General features: G+C 41.7%; 1 protein-coding gene across 1 annotated transcript; it reads left to right on the plus strand.

The window, feature by feature from the left end:
- Positions 1–658: 658 nt before the first annotated feature.
- On the plus strand, positions 659–16,643 carry DUPD1 (dual specificity phosphatase and pro isomerase domain containing 1). The gene is made up of 3 exons (XM_030951078.1): positions 659–843; positions 10,528–10,748; positions 15,988–16,643. Exons 1-3 carry the CDS (start codon positions 659–661, stop codon positions 16,233–16,235), a joined length of 654 nt encoding a protein of 217 aa, XP_030806938.1. The 3' UTR covers positions 16,236–16,643.
- The last annotated feature ends 257 nt before the right edge of the window (positions 16,644–16,900 follow it).

Here is a 16,900-nt window from a genome sequence, read left to right on the forward strand (position 1 = left end):
CAGAACCACAAGGTTCAGTTTATCCCTTCAAGAGAATGAGACATGAGCAACTGCTGCTCTGAGAGAGTCCAGAAGAAGAAATAAAAACAGAGCCCACAGGGAGATGCAGCAAACAGGGACTCTGCAGCTGGCAACATTGGGAAAAAAAGAGTAGAAGAGAATACAACAGTACATGCAACATTTACCTGAACAGACACATTTCCTCTCCCTACGAAAATCACAAAGGATAAGCTTTTAGGAGCGTCTTCATTAATGATAAAAAACCCCAACAACTTAAATTTGCACTCAGTTCCTCTGGTGGTTTAGATCCCTAGGCTGTTAGACCTACCAAATTCTTGCCAGTGGATTTTTCATGAAACAAATCCAGACAGAGACTGAACTTGAATAATCACAAAGCTTTGAGTTTTGTTTCCTTTGCTGGTGAGCTCATCCAACAACATATTCCTCACCTCACTCTGGGGAGGCAGAAATCCGGGTACAAGTCTGTGTTTGCCACAGAACAGGTACATCTGTCTCGAGCAATGCTCAATCCCACCTGGTCAGTGCTGCTCCCAGGATGCCACAGCTGGAGCAGGAGTCACTGGCTTTGTGCTCCCTTGGGTTAATGTTCTGCTTTGGTTGCATTCCAGTTTCTCACACATCCTGAGAGCGCTACTTCATGGACAAGATGTCATCAGGAAGCTGGAATGCTGGGAAGAAAAATGCATATACAGCAGTCAAAGTAGATCCTGATGAGGACTATTGTACCCCAGGGGCATTTGAACTGGAGAGGCTCTTGTGGAAGGGCTGCCCACAGTACACTCACGTCAATGAAGTCTGGCCCAACCTCTACATAGGAGATGAGTAAGTGTACACAGTACCCCCTGTGTAGCAGCTAAGTGTACCTGCTACATCTCCTCTACACAGGGCATGACCAAGCCCTTCTAAACACAGCTCACTGACAGAGCAAAGTGTTTGAAACCACTGACAGATGTCAGAGCCTGGCATGGCCCTGGCTGTTACTGCTTCTTCAGGAAAAGAGCAGAGGAAGTGCAGCTGGGTGCTGTTAAAGACAGAGTGACAGCACTGGTTGTGGCACCAGTGTAGGCTGCAGAGGTTGAAGCTCATCATGATCTATTTTTAAATTGTTAGTTTCAAGGAGCAATTTGTTATTTATCTCTGAGTGAAAGTTGTTCCACTGTTACAGCATGGCCTGGATGTGTTTGCCACACCTTAGGTTGCTTTAGGCCTAAAATGCAATTCTTGAAAAGTGACTGAAGAGACAGCTCACCCTGCAGTAGTATTTCTGCATTTCCAAGCCTGTGCTTGTGGACATAGAACAGTCTGCATTTCCAAATTGCTCAAGAGATTAAAGCAAACAGAACTCTGAGGAAGGCAAAGCTACAGAGATGTGTCTCACTGATCTGACCAAGTGTGATTTGGAAAAAAACCAAACCCACAAAACAGACTTAGTCCTGCCGAGCACAGGACTAAACTAGAAGCAGTCTATTCCAAGAAGCAGAGAAGACTGCTGCAGCAGGAGACATGCCATCAGAAAATCCCCCAGCCCAAGCCCTAAGCAGAGCAAGAGATCTTTTCTTACCCCTTTGCCATTATTGGTCCAATTCCCATTTTCCTCTACACCCTGCACTAACATGACATATACTTTCACATCATCACAGAAAGACACAAGTAGGAGCCCCAGTGGCTCCAAAGTTCTCAATAATTTTTTAAAAGGTCCTAAAATTCATCTGTTGCCAGCTTATAAAAGAGGAAAGATATACAGCTTTGAAGTTACAAGGCTCTTAATATCATCCACCAATTACTTCTGTGGCGCCAGAGGCAACACAAAGACACAAGAGTTCTGGTCTTGTACCAAGCCAAGGCTCCCACTTTTAGGGACAGGGATGGGAGAGTGTGTGTGTGTGTGCGTGTGTGTGTTGTGTGGGATAAAAAAATTAAACCATGGGAACAGCCTGTCCAAGTGATTCAGGAAGAAAAGGGGATTGAGTTTTTGTCTCCACATCCTGCCCTGCCCCTCCAGTTAGATATGTCTAACTCAAGATTTACCATAAAGAACAGCCTCTTCTGACATTTATTTCCTACTTCATTGTTTAGAATCACCATCAGAATTATTCTGGACGAAGCTGTTAGAATAATTTTCCTCTAATCTCTGTGATGAAGCTATAGCTGTGCCTGCTGAGCAAAGGGATGTGACCAGACAAGAAGTGAGCCTCTCAGCCCAGGACAGCAGTCACTGACTCTTTACTGTAATCTTCCTGTAGCAGAGGCTTCTTACACCTTGTAATTTAGTAAAAGCTAGAAGGTGTTACTCTGAATACATCACACACCTGGCACTTCATACAAACTAACCAGAGGAACAAAAATACAAACTTCTTAAGAGGCACATAGAGCTACAACCTGTCACGCTGGGTAGTGTGTTTCTGCTGAGGACTGGTCTTAAGTCAAGAGGAAAACCAGTGGTGCTTTGAAGGAAAACAAGTTCCCCACCATGACAAGACAAAAGCATGAGAAAACCAATGGAGAAGGAAAAACAAGTAAGGAGCAGGTGGGGGGGACAGAAATAAAACTTCATCAGAAAATGGGACTCCCCAGAAGAGAACTACTATTGTCAGCCAGGCAAAGGCAAACTTGACATGGCAGAAAATCTGAGAACTAGCCTGCATGCAAGATGCAGGCTTTGACTACCCTAACTGAAATTTGCTTTGAAATAGGCAAAGTCCATGGACCTTTATATCTTTCCTGCAGCCACCTCCATATCTTACTCCTGACCAACAGCTTACCCCCTCAGTGTGGCAGAGTTTTTGTATTATTTTAAGATCTTGCTTTAGAACTGGTGGCCAAAGAGATGCCACAAGCCATGAACAGATGTTGGGTGCATTTGCATCTTTAGCCAAGCTAAATTAAGGTTGATGTTGAAAGAATTTGGTGGAACTAATCAACAAAATCAAATGAACACATACATGCAGAGTTTATCTTCAGAGCCTTCACATCTGTGCTTCATTCTTGCCTCCTGCATTTACAATGTTAACAGGACTTGTGACTGCTTATGGAAATGCTAATTAATTACCCTGACTACGTAACCACATCTTCCTTCTAATGCAATCCAGGCTATCAAGGAGCCCTGTGAGGCCACTCCATCCTTTTGTTATGAGGCTTCACTGCAGATGTTGCCCAGAGGCAATGAAATCTCTATGAGCCTGTCAGACCCAGAATAATCAAAGCCTCAAAATATAACATGCTGTGTTCAGCTCCAATTGAAATTTTCCCCCAGCAAGTTCCAAGGGCTTTTAAAGACCAGATACTGGAATTTGTATGACACAGCCCAGCGACAGGAATAAAACACTTGGTCAAGATTTTGAGTCAATTGCTACCAGGATTAGAGCATGCATCCTCTTCATATTTAGAAGTCCTCTAAAAGGATAGAAAGCAGCCTTGTTTTTCTCCTTTGTTTCACTAGCCACCTGGTTGCTTGCACAGGCAGTTTTACTGGCAAATCCCAAACCTGCTTGGTTCACTGGGATCACATGGAAAGTCTCTGCCAGTTACTCATCTTGTAGTTTCTTCTTGCAGCTCTTCAGTGATGGCTTTATTACCTGAGATGATGTTTAGGCTTCCACATTTCTGAAGTTCAAAGAATACTTCACCTGAAGACAAAGGCCTCCCAATTTGTTTTCCTCTTAAACATGTACTAGATCTCCTTAGGATTTAAGGTCTGCTCACAATTTCAGGTCTTGCCATGTTCTCAAACTACTCCCAGAAAAAAAAGAAGTCTTCTGAAATGTAGTTCTTTACAAGTTAAGTATGAAAAATAATTTTCAGGGTGTGCAGCCGAACTGAGCTTGCAATTCACAAAAGCTATGGTCTGTGCCTGTGCCTTGCCATGACTCATGGTCTTCAGAACTCATGCAGGCAAGGAAGATGAGTAACCCAAACCCACAATTTGGAGTGCATGATAATTAAGATAATAACAAAACATGAAATGTATGTATAACTAAAACTCATTCTCTCCTCTTACCTTTTTGCAGAGAAGCAATACAGCATGGCTTTTTCCAAGTGACCAAGTAAAAAGACAATTTACAGTAACCTAGAGGAAAACAGATGGGACTCTCTCAGGCTAGAAAACAGCTACCCTCCCACCATTTATCATTACAAACTCCTAGCATCTACATCAGTATTAATCATATAAAAATAGAAGCAAGTACAGATTTAGATTATAACAACACTCTTGAGGACATAGTTTTAACTTGGGTAGAATGAGAACCTGCCAATTGTAACAGCAGTTTAACAATCCAGAAAATCAGATCTTTAACACTGGACGGTAAACCTCAACGCTCCAGTGGCTTCCGAGACAAGTAACATTTCTCCGTATAACATCTCTATCAGTGATTTCTAACATTTGATGAGTGACTGAAGTCAAGACCAGGAACTGACTGACCACAGCATGAGTGCTTGGTGCCTTTGCTGTACAGAAAGCAAAGAGCTATTTCCTCTGTCTAGGTTGTATCACTTACAAAACTACATCCACCATTTTGGGCTAGAGGAAAATCAAATACTAAATCTTTTCTATCCCATATTCTGATGATCCCACTCACTGTTTTCAGTGGTACCTAAAAATTCTTTTAATTCACACTGAGCAGGAGGTACCCAGAGAAATGGAGCAACACCTCAGAAGGAAAAGGGGATACAATACTACACTATCTCCAGACTCCTTCCGTGCTAGAGTTACCAAGGAAAATTGGGTCAGTATTATTGGAAATTCTCAACATCTCTCCTCAGGAGGGAGAACTGCCAGATTTTCTTAAGAAAGTGTCAATATTGCCTATATTCAGCAAGCTTCTTTCTGACACTGACCATCTGGTAAATTATCATCCTGCATCGAGCTTTCCTTTAGCGCTTAAGAAAATGGAAAAGTTCGAGAGAGGCGACTCCTCTACTAGTAACATGTTGCCTCAGATTTCCCGGTGTTTTGTCAATCTGGGTCACGTCAATCTGTGGCTTTAACAGTCTATACTGAAACATGTTTGCATTGCACAACTTTTGCATGAAGTTTAAGAGACTTGGCTTAAAGTTGATAAGCACACCAGTCATCTGGTTGAGCAGTACCAGCTGTAAGGTGCTAACTTACCTGGGGAGGGAGTTGCTCTGCCCACACCCTCCTGAGGTATTTTGGAGGACTACTTCCTTCCTTTAGGTGTATTTATGTTTTCCTCATGAGCCACATATCTTCCCTTTCTTAGCTGCTTTCAGTATACTTAATACTAAGTGTGAAGGGGCAGGCTGCAGTGCCTGCAAGTTCTTTTCCCCTCTTTTCCAGTTCCATTGATTTGGGCAACTTTATAACAAAAGCAGCTGGGACTAAAGCTTGTTATGACAGTATTTTTGAAAAGAGAAAGGGGATTTGGTACAGTGGAGACAGCAACCTGAAAGAAAGCATTCTTTTTCATGTTGTAACTACTTACACATTGTTTCTTCCAGAAGAACACAGAGTTTGCCGCAGCACTTGCTATTGATCCTATGAAACTTAGCCTTAAAACTGACAGCAGGCACAGTTAAAGTCTCAGACAAGCCCTCTACTTGCCCTTGCACAACCCAAGAGAGGCAAACAGTCTTTTGGGAACCATCTGAAAATGGATGACACTTTTGTCTGGGTCAGTTTCCCCTTTTGGTGAGTCTGTTAGTATCCATATATCCATATGTGAAAGTGATTTTATCTCCAGTTTTCACCATTGAGGTGGGATTCCCACATCAAAGTACTCCCCCTTGCCTCAGAACTTTAAAAACATGTTTATGAGTCCATCTGCCCTACAGTAAATGCAGGGTCAGATTCAGCAAAGCACTGAGCTTTTGCTTAACATAGAGAAAAGGACTTCTGGGTATACTTAACTTTTAGCATAAGTTTATGTGCTCTGAACTGAAGAGCTGATGAGCTTTAACATGGGACTAATCAGCACAGGTCATCTCTTACTAAACTGAATTACATTGAAATTTTCATTGTTATCTCCCAGTGCCACATTTCACCTTCCTTGCATGGGAACACATTCAAGGCAGACACTGGAGACCACAGCTGCACCATGTAAAAAGAAATCAAGTGCTAATAGCACAGATGGTGGAGATATACAAAATGAAAACAATTGGTAGAGTAGCCAAGTGCTCTCAGCTTCACCTACACTGGCATTTGTAGCAAACTCCTCTTTACAATGGCTACTTAAAATTCAACCATAATCACAAAAGTGGAAGTATTAATCACAATTTAATAGGAAACAGCAGCACCCAAAGATGGGAAAAGAAGAATGTTGTTAGCTTGACTATTATAATCCGATAGTGAGCAAATGGCAAGGAAAAAACCCCAATGCCTTTTCTAGTCAAAATTGATTTAGAAATGGAGTCATAAATTCTCCAATAAGGCAATGATTCATATAGCCCTGAACAATCCTATGCTATTAGTAACCTCAACCAATCAGATATTCACAGATATTTATGCCTGATTTATTTCTCTCTTTCCTTTACAATATTGATACCTCAGGCATAGTAAAAACTGCAAGCAAGGCCAAGAGCATTCCCCTCTCCTTGGGGTGTAATCAGAAGTATCATGCATGATGAAACACAGCAAACCTCACAGGCTCTGGTTACAGTGTACAGAGGGGTGCTTTCACAACAGCTTTGACACTGCAGACTCAGCTGAGGGTGGAGAGCAGCCCAGTCCTTCCCACAAAGGCAGAGCTCACTGCTGGCTATGGGCAGTCCAGGCAAACATGTTGAGGGGCACAGTAACATTTCTGCTTGCAAGCATGCAGGTCCCACATGTGGGGCCTTACCAGGCTGTTTCTTGCTCTGCTAAGTGGCCACCAAGCTGCTGCAAACCCAGTGTGACCCCAAGTTTAACTATGGCAGTGTCAGTCTCAGCACAGGCCTTCTCTGCCTTGCCACATTTATGACCAAAGTACAAAGTACTGGCTGACAGGAGGTAAAAAGCAGATAAACCTGAGCCAATATGACAAGTGGTGGTCTAGCTGGGCTCTTGGCCTAGATTTTGGGGAAAGATTTTACAAGGAAAAAAAGAGGAAAATTTTTCAAAGAACAGTAATGAAATCTCTTATGAAAATATAAATATCAAGTATAAGACTGGGGGGATAGAGAGAAAGAGGAAGGAGATAAAGTACTTTCTAATCTCCATATTAGAAACCAAGCACTCTTGCTCTTGAAAAAGACTAAGTGTCACTTCAGCTTTCTTCACAAGATGCAGATTCTAAAGCCCAAGGCAAGCACCTCTTGCAGTCCAGTGAACCCTATTTTCTATTACACAACTGTTTCTTCATATCTCCACACAACAATATTAGAAACCTTAGGAAAAGCTTTCCATAGATAAAAGTGTCCAGGGTATCTGCTGTAAGAAAGGTGCCTGACACCCTCTTTACGGGCTGTGTGCACCAGCTTGGCCTACAGATGTAAAAGCCACGTGGCCACAGGACCTGTACTGACCCTGCTCCACTTAGGGCAGGTATTTTAGGTCTTGCTTCCACTAACAGGTTCTACAACACCTACACACAGTTTGAGCGATAGCTATTCCAGTGAAAATGTGGAGAACTTAACAGATTTGAGTGCTCAGCACTGAGCACTCATTTTCTGGAAGTTTTTCAGATTAGCAATGTCAGTAGAAAAAAGAAAATATGTATCAGTATAATAAAGAGAACAATTCCATTGGGTAAGGTTCTATTCAGTCCAAAGGCTATTGCCAAATCGGTCTGCATATCAAGCATAATTAGAAAGCAGATAACATTTTAAAGTCAGACTAACCCAAGCATTGAGGAAAACAGAGCATAAATTCCTTGGTACACGTGTAATTTGCTGTTTTAAAACAAGTTATTTCACAGAAGATTATATAGTTATATCTGAGCATTTATAATGAGTTTTTGCAACACCATTCAAGGCTGATACGTTGCTGCTTCTGAACCCATTTCCATCCCAAGCTGGGAAACAAACGTAGCAAACAGAGTAACAATGTGCATATTCCCAACCTCCCACAGATCAAGGGCAAAACAACTGCTAATGCATTTGTGGTGCAAAATGGTTAAATTGATTAAATAAAAATAATTCCATCCTGAGCCTCCAATTCACAGAATGCAGCTACAGGCAAGACCGGGAGATGGAAGGGGAAGTTCAGAGGAGTTTGGCCAGGCTGAGCTGACTGCTTATGCAAGTTACTGAAAGACAGTATCCCTTCTTTCTGAATACCTACTGGAAAACTGAAGCCACCCAACATTGCAAAATCAGGTTGTAGAAAACAGAACAAGACTGTGTGACTGTCAGAAAAATGCATTAGTGGCATCCACTGTGTCAAAAGGCAATCAACAATCAAGGAAACAGGAAAATTTGATTTCATATAAAAACAAGTGTCAAATGTTAATGACTGTCACCTATTGTTTGACATTGTCCTTGCTCAGAACAACTTCATAATTTAATTCTACTGCTATTTATTAGCCTGAGCAGTGCTTGCAGAAGCCAAAGTGTGATAGTATGTACAGTCCATCAAAAACTTTGGTTTTCTACTGACTCTAACTACTCTGCAGTCCTGCTTCCTACTCAGCATGTAGATCTCCACTTGCAAGGGTTCTCCATGGGTCTCTGACCTGAAGCCCTCAGTCTTACATGGTTTGTAGGATAGGTGCTTTGGGCCAAGTCTGATCAATGAAAATCACCTTTTCTCTATTCCAGCATCAGGGAGGTAAAACAAAGGCTTAATTTGAAAGCAGGAACTAGCTCACCTCAAGGACATCAAAATGAAGAGCAGTAGTTATTCACTGCACCACTTCAGCCAGGACATTTAACCTGCTTTATTTTAAGTACTCTCCATCCTTTCAGTATAGAACTGAAGTGTCTTTGCTGGCAATATTTACATACAGGGAATCCTAAGGCACAAAACCTCCTAAAAGGAGGGAGAAGAAAGTCTTCCTCAGTCAATCACTACTATAGGAATACAAAGGGAAGGAGTAGGCAATATTTAACATTAGGTGAAAGTGGCAACTTACACCATTAGCAGTGCTCCAGGGTCTACAAAACTTATTAGGTAGGCATCACCACACTAAGAGCAGCTTTTATTTGACATTTACATGATCGTATAGGGGATGTGTGGCATTATTTCATGGCAAGACTACCAGTACCGTCAAGACATTATCATTCCTGACCAGAAAGGAATTTCTGCAGGGCAATATTTACTCAGAGCAGCCAATGATCATGGGCTTAATTTAAGTAAGAGCAAGCATAGGTAAAACCTTCAGTATCCATATCCCAGTTAAGTGCTCTAATCATTAGGTCCTTGACTGCTCAGAGGAGGTTTTGACTTAGAGCTTGGAAAGGCAGTCAACTTCAGGCTATTGTGGGCTGTCACCACTAGAATTATGAAACACAGCAGGTAGCCCACCACAATGTCCTGTGTGACAGCAGCTACATTTACACATGGAAGCGTTCAGGAAACATTCATGGAGAGAGGTACTTTTGTTTGGAAAAAGCTTTTTTAAATCATGCAGTGGTTATGTGAAAATATATTAACAGAATAAGGGTTATGCCATTTTTTGTTTTTGTAAAATCTTTGTAGTTTTCCTAGGCACTAATGAAACCTGACAGCTTTTTCAGAACAAAATTTTCCCGAACTAAAAGCTTTCTGTAATGGAAGAAAAAAAGTTTTTACATGCCTGGCCATGAACTTTGCATTTTTAAGGAATTTTATCCTAAAGCAAGCACCTACAGTGGGTATTGAACATACAAATCTAAGCTTTCCTCTCTTCTGTGACTTCCCTTGTCCAAGGGAAGAGAGGACAAGAACAAAGGAGTACCTTTGGCTAAATACATTAATTCCAGCTTCCTCTGAAGGCTAATATAAAATTTCCTTATATAATTCTTTTTGCTTTAGACCTCTGGTTTGACCAAACAAGACAGTAAAATGGAGTTGTGATAGGAAGTTATATTCACATAGGGATGGGATTTTAAAATTGTATTTATTTTTTATAGAAATTGAGAAGAACTCAGTAACTTCTTTTAGGGAAGAATAGTTTCTTTTTGAATCCCAGACAATTTTACTACTCACATATTACTGACTCTTATTACATCTACAATATCATTTGATAGGACGGAAGGGGAAAACAGCATTCATGGGTCCTATTTCAAGTTCTGCCACTGATTTTCCTTTTCTGACTTCAGATAATTCCTTCTATTTCTTTCTGTACCCCAAGTTTCTTCTTGTACAAGATGGATAGAAGCCAGTACTGCCTATGTGCACAGGTAACGGGAAAATAAATCCATATTAAACACGCTCTAAGGACCTGGGGGAGATAATTAGGAACTCCAAAAGAATGACAGCTTCAAACAGAATGACAATATCTTAAGATCCTTAAAATGGTAAATTATGCATTGTTAAAGCATTATCAGTTTCACTAGCATTCAGAACATACCAAATCAGAGGCTTTCTTAATTTTTTTTTCTAGCCTTGAAGAGGGTTGTTGAGTTACATGGCAGCTCTTGTTTTCCCAGGAAAACGGCTCTGGATCGCTACAGCCTGGAGAAGGCGGGGTTCACGCACATCCTGAACGCGGCCCACGGGCAGCGCAACGTGGACACGGGGGCGCAGTACTACAGCAGCATGGCCCTGCAGTACCACGGCGTGGAGGCTGATGATCTCCCCACCTTCAACCTCAGCCAGTTCTTCTATTCAGCTTCCAAATTCATTGATAATGCACTTCAGGATGAAAGAAGTAAGGAGGGTGCTGAAAATGGTTCAAACCAGTATAATATTTACCACAAGTAATTAAAAGCATAGTTCCATGGCATTTTACATTGCAGGAATGAAACAAGTCCAATATAGTGTATACAACTAGTAGTAGGGAACGAGTTTAAGAGAAGGCAGTGATGTATTTAGGACCCTTCTCACTAATACCACCCCAAGAGCCTCTTACCAAGCACTTTTGTCAAAGTTCTCATCACAGCTTGTATCAAAGGGTCCTGTCTGACAGAGATTTTTTTTTTGTTGATTTGACTCCTTCAAAAACACGTGGGACAACTGGAAATTGCCTAGGTGCCATGAATATGCTGTCTTTTCCTCCTTTTCCTAATTAGCCCCTAGCAAGACAGGTTTAATAAATATTAGTTGCATAGTGGTGGGAGTAGAACACAAGTGGTCTCAGACATTCCATGCCATCATTCCACAGCTTCATGCTCTGCATCATTAGATTCTCTCGATAAATATAGAAACCACCCCTCCTACTTGACCATCAGATCTACCCCAACCTGTAACATTTATTTCTCTGCCATCTTCCAAGCAGCAGGGAACTGATACAGCTCTGACAGCAGTAAACTAGAAACATTTCATTAAAGTGTTTGTAATTTCTCACCTTGATTACTACAATTCATTATTTGCTGATCTCCAGCAGTGTTCTATCAGAAAGCTTGACACTGATGTCAAGTTCTACAGCCTAGGCCTCACACTGACTTTCAATATTACTCCTACTCCTTCCCCTCACATACTTTTAAAAAAAAATCTCAGCAAGATATTTTACCAGAAACCAGTTGAGAAACTTAAAACTTTCCTGCTGACCTGTAGAGACCTTAATATCAGAGGGTCAGATATCAAGTTTCTAGCCTTGTGTCAGCTTCTGTTCTTGGCTGTCTAGCTCAGCTGCAGGCAGTTACTACCTGACTTGCTTCCAATAGCCAGCCAGGTCTTTACACTTCTACCCTTTCAACAAGTACAGTCCACACAACAGTCCCTTCCCTTGCTCAGGAGAAAACCTTGAAAGCAGATCAGTTTTAAAAATCAAAGTCCTAATAGCAGGAGAAACTGCTTCAGGAGCTTACTTGCTTATGAAGAAAGATACCCAGCATTTTAAAAAAGTGTGTCTGAAGCAGTGCCTTTGGAAAGGAGAGGATAACTAGCACACACCTATGTCTAGCTATGGCTGGAGGCCAGAGGTCAGTGTCAGACTGGAGTAGCTGGAATAAGAAATGCAGACTTCCTCATTCCCACCACCCTCCTGTTCTCACAAGACTTTAGTCTGCTGCATTGAGGTAAAGAAACAAGCACAAGGGAAGCAGCAAGGGCAAGGAAAAAAAGCCTTGTTTCCCAATAAATATTGTAGGAGGAAAAGATGAGATGGGAGGGATATTAACCTTTTTGTTTCAAAACCACATCAAAGTCCAGGAAGTCCTGAGACAGTAGCAAGCATCAGCCCAGCACTGGAACACAAAACCAAATTGAAGAATGACTGGGTAAACAAACAAAAAAAAAAATCTGCACTCAAGTAGATACTACAAATGGCAGTGATTTCTGTAGCTATAGTCATTTCTGCCACATTCAAATGGCTTTTAAACAACTTAGCTAGGATCTTTTCTGATGAAGACCAACTGTAACATTCATGAAGAAAAAGAGCAAGCTCTTCGCTTTCTCATGGAGGAAAAGTAAAATGTGTGTATGTACACCTCTTACCCCAGCCAGACACGTGTGAAGACACTGTGCATGGCCCAGGAAGACACTGAGGTTTAAAGCATGACAATAACTTTCCAATACACATTTACAGAATAGAATGACTTGAGAAGCTAGACTAAAGTGTGGACTGATGCCTCCTATGGAAGAAAAGACTAGAGGTACCCTAGGGCTCTCCTCCAACAACATAAATGTATTATTTGTGAACGCACATCTAAGGCAGAAAGGTGTTCTGCATTTCAAGTGCCAAATGAACAGACAATGAAGGTGCACTTGTGTGCACCTTCCTGACTGACAAAGAGCATCCAGATTCCTAAACAGGATTTTGCATGAAGTAACCAAGCACCTGTCTCCAGTGGTAATGACATGGGACTTCAGTGTGTGGTGCTAAATACTTCTGATCAGTAACAGCTTTGCATTGCTTTGCTGCTTTGTATTAGAACTGAGCAAATGCAGAGGGGGAAAGGGGGAGAAAGGAAAAACCCTCAGCTGTGTGTTGATGAATTTACTCTGGCTGGATGACATCCTGGATGTATCTGGGGTATGACCTTCAGATTCATTGAATAGATGTCTTCAGATAATGATTTTTGCTGGGAAGATGCTCAATAGTCAATGCTGTTGAAACAAATTGTCATTCTAATGAAGAAGGCCCTCTCTGAAACAGACCAGAAAGCTTGGCAATTTGGATGCTGTCAAAACAGTCCCAGTTCTGACTTAACATTTAAAATCTTCATGATGATGAAGAAACTCCCTGATCAAACAGTATTTATAAGGTTTAGGCATGGGCTGATGGACATAAGAACAGTTATAAGAGTAAGATTTAGAGGCAAACTTTAATGAGTCCCAATTATGCATGCTGTCATTCAGCTGGGCAGAAAGCTTTCCCAAAACATGCAATTCATACCATAGAACAGCTTAAAATATTTATCAGTGAGGCCTGTGTAACATGAAAGGAAGACATTATTTTAAGAATTTTTTAGGTTTCCTACTAAAATACAGATTTAATACTCATTCCCTTGAAATTTTAGTTCCTCAAAATGTAGAATAAAGGGGAATGGCATTTTCACTTCACGTTAAAATGTCTGGGGAAAATACACTAAAGACAGATTTTAAAAGAAAACAAAGTGGGAAGAAACATATGAGAAAATGACAAAGACCTGAGGCTTTTGACCAAAGACCTCAACATTCACAGCTCCAAATGATTCTGGAAAAGTAGTGCTGCATCTAGACAAATTTTCAAGAAACACAAACCCAAGTCAAGTGAACAAAGTATTTCAGAGATCTGTCACCACTCAGCAGACCTCTGTCTCTGTGCACTGATGCTGCATATTCTGGCACACCTTGAAGATATAAGTGGCCAGAATCCAAGACCACAAGAGCAAACTCCCTTTTGGGGAATGAGGGTTCTGAGTGGTCCTTATATTAGAACGGAAGAGACTACAAAATAATACAGAAGGGACATGGCTCTGCAGAAGAGTGTCAGTGTCCTGCTCTAACAGGCAGTTGGCTCTTGACTATTCACACACAGCCATGGACAGACTTCCTTTTCTGCAAACCAGTGGACATTTCAGAAGATTGTACAGCCATTTTTTGCCTTTGTTAACACAATACAAAACTGTATTTTCTCCTAGATCTCCTCCATTTGCCACCCACACAAAGCAAAGCGCTCCTTATCCCATCACCTATTTTATCACCTCAACAGCAACAGATTTACAAGGTGGGAAGCTCTAAAGAGAAGCACTGAAGGGCTAAACAAATGTGTCTTTTCATCCACTTCAAATATTTGCAGTAATAATAGAATGGATTATCATTTTCCAGGAGAGGAAGAGGCACTTTTAGTTATCAGAAGGACTGGAACTTCGCCAAGATGCCTCAAAGACTATCTGCTGGGATTAGGATGCAGACTGTAACCATTAATCCTTTAGTGCTGGCAGTTCTTGATGCATCCATTACACAGCAATGCTGCTTGTGCCAAGGCATCTTCTTGTGCCTGGAAGCAAAGGAGTTAATCTGCAGGAGTCATGGCTTTGCACCCAGCACTTCTCACTAGGCATAGCTGACAGAGATAAACTATTATTGGCCCTGATAGCACAGTTTTTATTTTTTTCTCCTGTGGCAATTCTGCTTAGCAGGGTGTTAGAGAGTGTGCTCCAAATCTACTTCCTTCAGCAGTTCAACCTTTTGCGAGACCCCTTCAAGGGCTTTGAATCATTTTTGGAAATCTTTTGAAGTGTTTCAAAACCTGTCAATCAGACCTGAACCCACTTACTGTTCTCTTCCTCCACCTCCCCCAGATACTGCTAACAGGGAAGGCTCCACAAGACTTATAACCTTGTTACTATCCAAAGCCAATGACTTTCTGCCTCTGGAAGTCCCAAGCTAAGCCAAGCAGTGTCACAGAGTTAAACTGTAGCATGTTTATTTGGAGGTGAAAACTATTGGCACAGACTGCACTCACAGGGTATGAGACAGGCTCCTACTGCAAGGAGATGATTGCATTAGAACATTCAGATGATGGTGGTGGTGAAACATTACTTGCATTCAACACAACAGGGTGCTAGCCAGAAATTTCTACAGAAGCTTTTCTATGGTGTAAGAACTGATTTCTTTCCACCACCTGGTTATATGCCTGTGGCCTTTTTTATCCTCTGCCCTCAAAAATTGGCATAAAGTGATGTGATCTAGATCCCAAAGGACATTACTGCCCCAACAAAAAACCAAAATCAAATTTGGTTACTTTTTGTGTCTAGTTAATAGAACTGGGAAAGGCACTCCCCATGCATTCCATTTATTCTCATGGAAGGGACAGCATGAGAGCACACCAAACTCTCCCACACCCTTGTGCTTTGGTTATTATTCCCAAACACAGAATTGCAAACAACAGTTTGTGAGGCATGTAAGTCAAGGCTGCAGCAGAGCTTGCTATGATACTTAATGCAGTCCCCAGGCCTTCTCTGCAAGTTTTGTCCACAAATAAAAAGATATTTAGTGTAGAATTATGTTGTCATCTTATTGCAGGGGTTCCATACATTCCATAGGTTGTCTCCTATCACAAAAGTTTCATACCTTCTTGGTGTTTTCTCGTGGACAGTTCCTCAGAGCACTAACTCCTTCTTCTTCACAAAGCAGCCAATTGACTCCAGTTCCCCTCTCAACCAGCCAACCCACTCTTTTATAGCACTCTTCTTCTCATTGGTTACAGCTGTGGCCTGTTAAAGTCAGGCCTGCTCCTAATCTTTGATGATTGGCCCAGCTGCAACTCCTTAGGGGTAAGATTACTTTCTACACTATTTTTATTTTCTTATATTCTATCCCCCTACAGAATTAAATGGATCATCCCTACTGTAGATGGTGTTCAGCTGTAAGATTTTTTACACAAGGCTGTAAGAGAGGCTTATTGAGTGCTGGTGAGGGTAGTCAAACACCAAATAGCGCAGGGGCACTACAGAAACCTTCACTGCCAAGAGGAAAAGATCCCCCCGTGCCAGCTGTGACGTGTCCCTCTGTTTCCACAGGCAAGGTGCTGGTTCACTGCGCCATGGGCCGCAGCCGCTCCGCCACGCTGGTCCTGGCTTACCTGATGATCCACAAGAACATGACAGTGGTGGATGCCATTGAGCAGGTGGCAAGGCACCGCTGCATCATGCCCAACCGGGGCTTCCTGAAGCAGCTGAGAGAGCTGGACATAGAGCTGGCACTGCAGAGGAGGAACAGCAAGAACAGCCTAGCACCTGCTGAGCAGCAGAACAGCACCACCATCTAGCACTGCCCTGGCACAGCTGTGCTGCTGGAAAAGAAACTCCATAAAAGGAGGGGAGGGGAAGGTGTAGTTAATTACAGAGTCACAAGGATAATTTGTTATTTGCTAAGAAAAAAACCTCAAAGTCATTTCAAATACAATGTCAAGATGAGAAAGAAGGGAAACCAAATTTAAAATTCATCATCTTAGAAAGTTCCAGCCTTAGCAGAATTCTTTGTTACATCAACAAATAAGTTTTTCTCTCTGCAAAAAAACCCCAAACATTTACAACACAAAAGCAAGCACAACTCAAAACTCTCTTATAGCTAAGTACTCCCAAAATCATGATCCTAACTCAAGCCCACAGCCTTTAAAGGAGCGCAGACAGGCACTCCTAAAGAAATCTCGCAGGAAAAACACTGAATTGTTTAGTCCAGGGTCCTGAAGGGTTTTGCAGGAGTTTGCCTTTTTGTGCTGTTTCCTGGCAATTTTATTTCTTTTTTCACAGTGATAATCCAGGGCAGCACAGCAGTTAGAGAGCCTCTACATGAAGGATCAACTACACCATGGGGATTTGCTTTACAGACAGGAATTCTGTATCAAACGATTAACTAAAAGATAACAAATATCTGTCAGGATTTCCCTTTGTCAAGCTACAGTTGTCTTCTTTCTTGTATCCTGCATGAGAG

The sequence above is a fragment of the Camarhynchus parvulus genome, chromosome 6, assembly GCF_901933205.1.
Source record: "Camarhynchus parvulus chromosome 6, STF_HiC, whole genome shotgun sequence".
In the NCBI taxonomy this organism is placed as follows: Eukaryota; Metazoa; Chordata; class Aves; order Passeriformes; family Thraupidae; genus Camarhynchus; species Camarhynchus parvulus.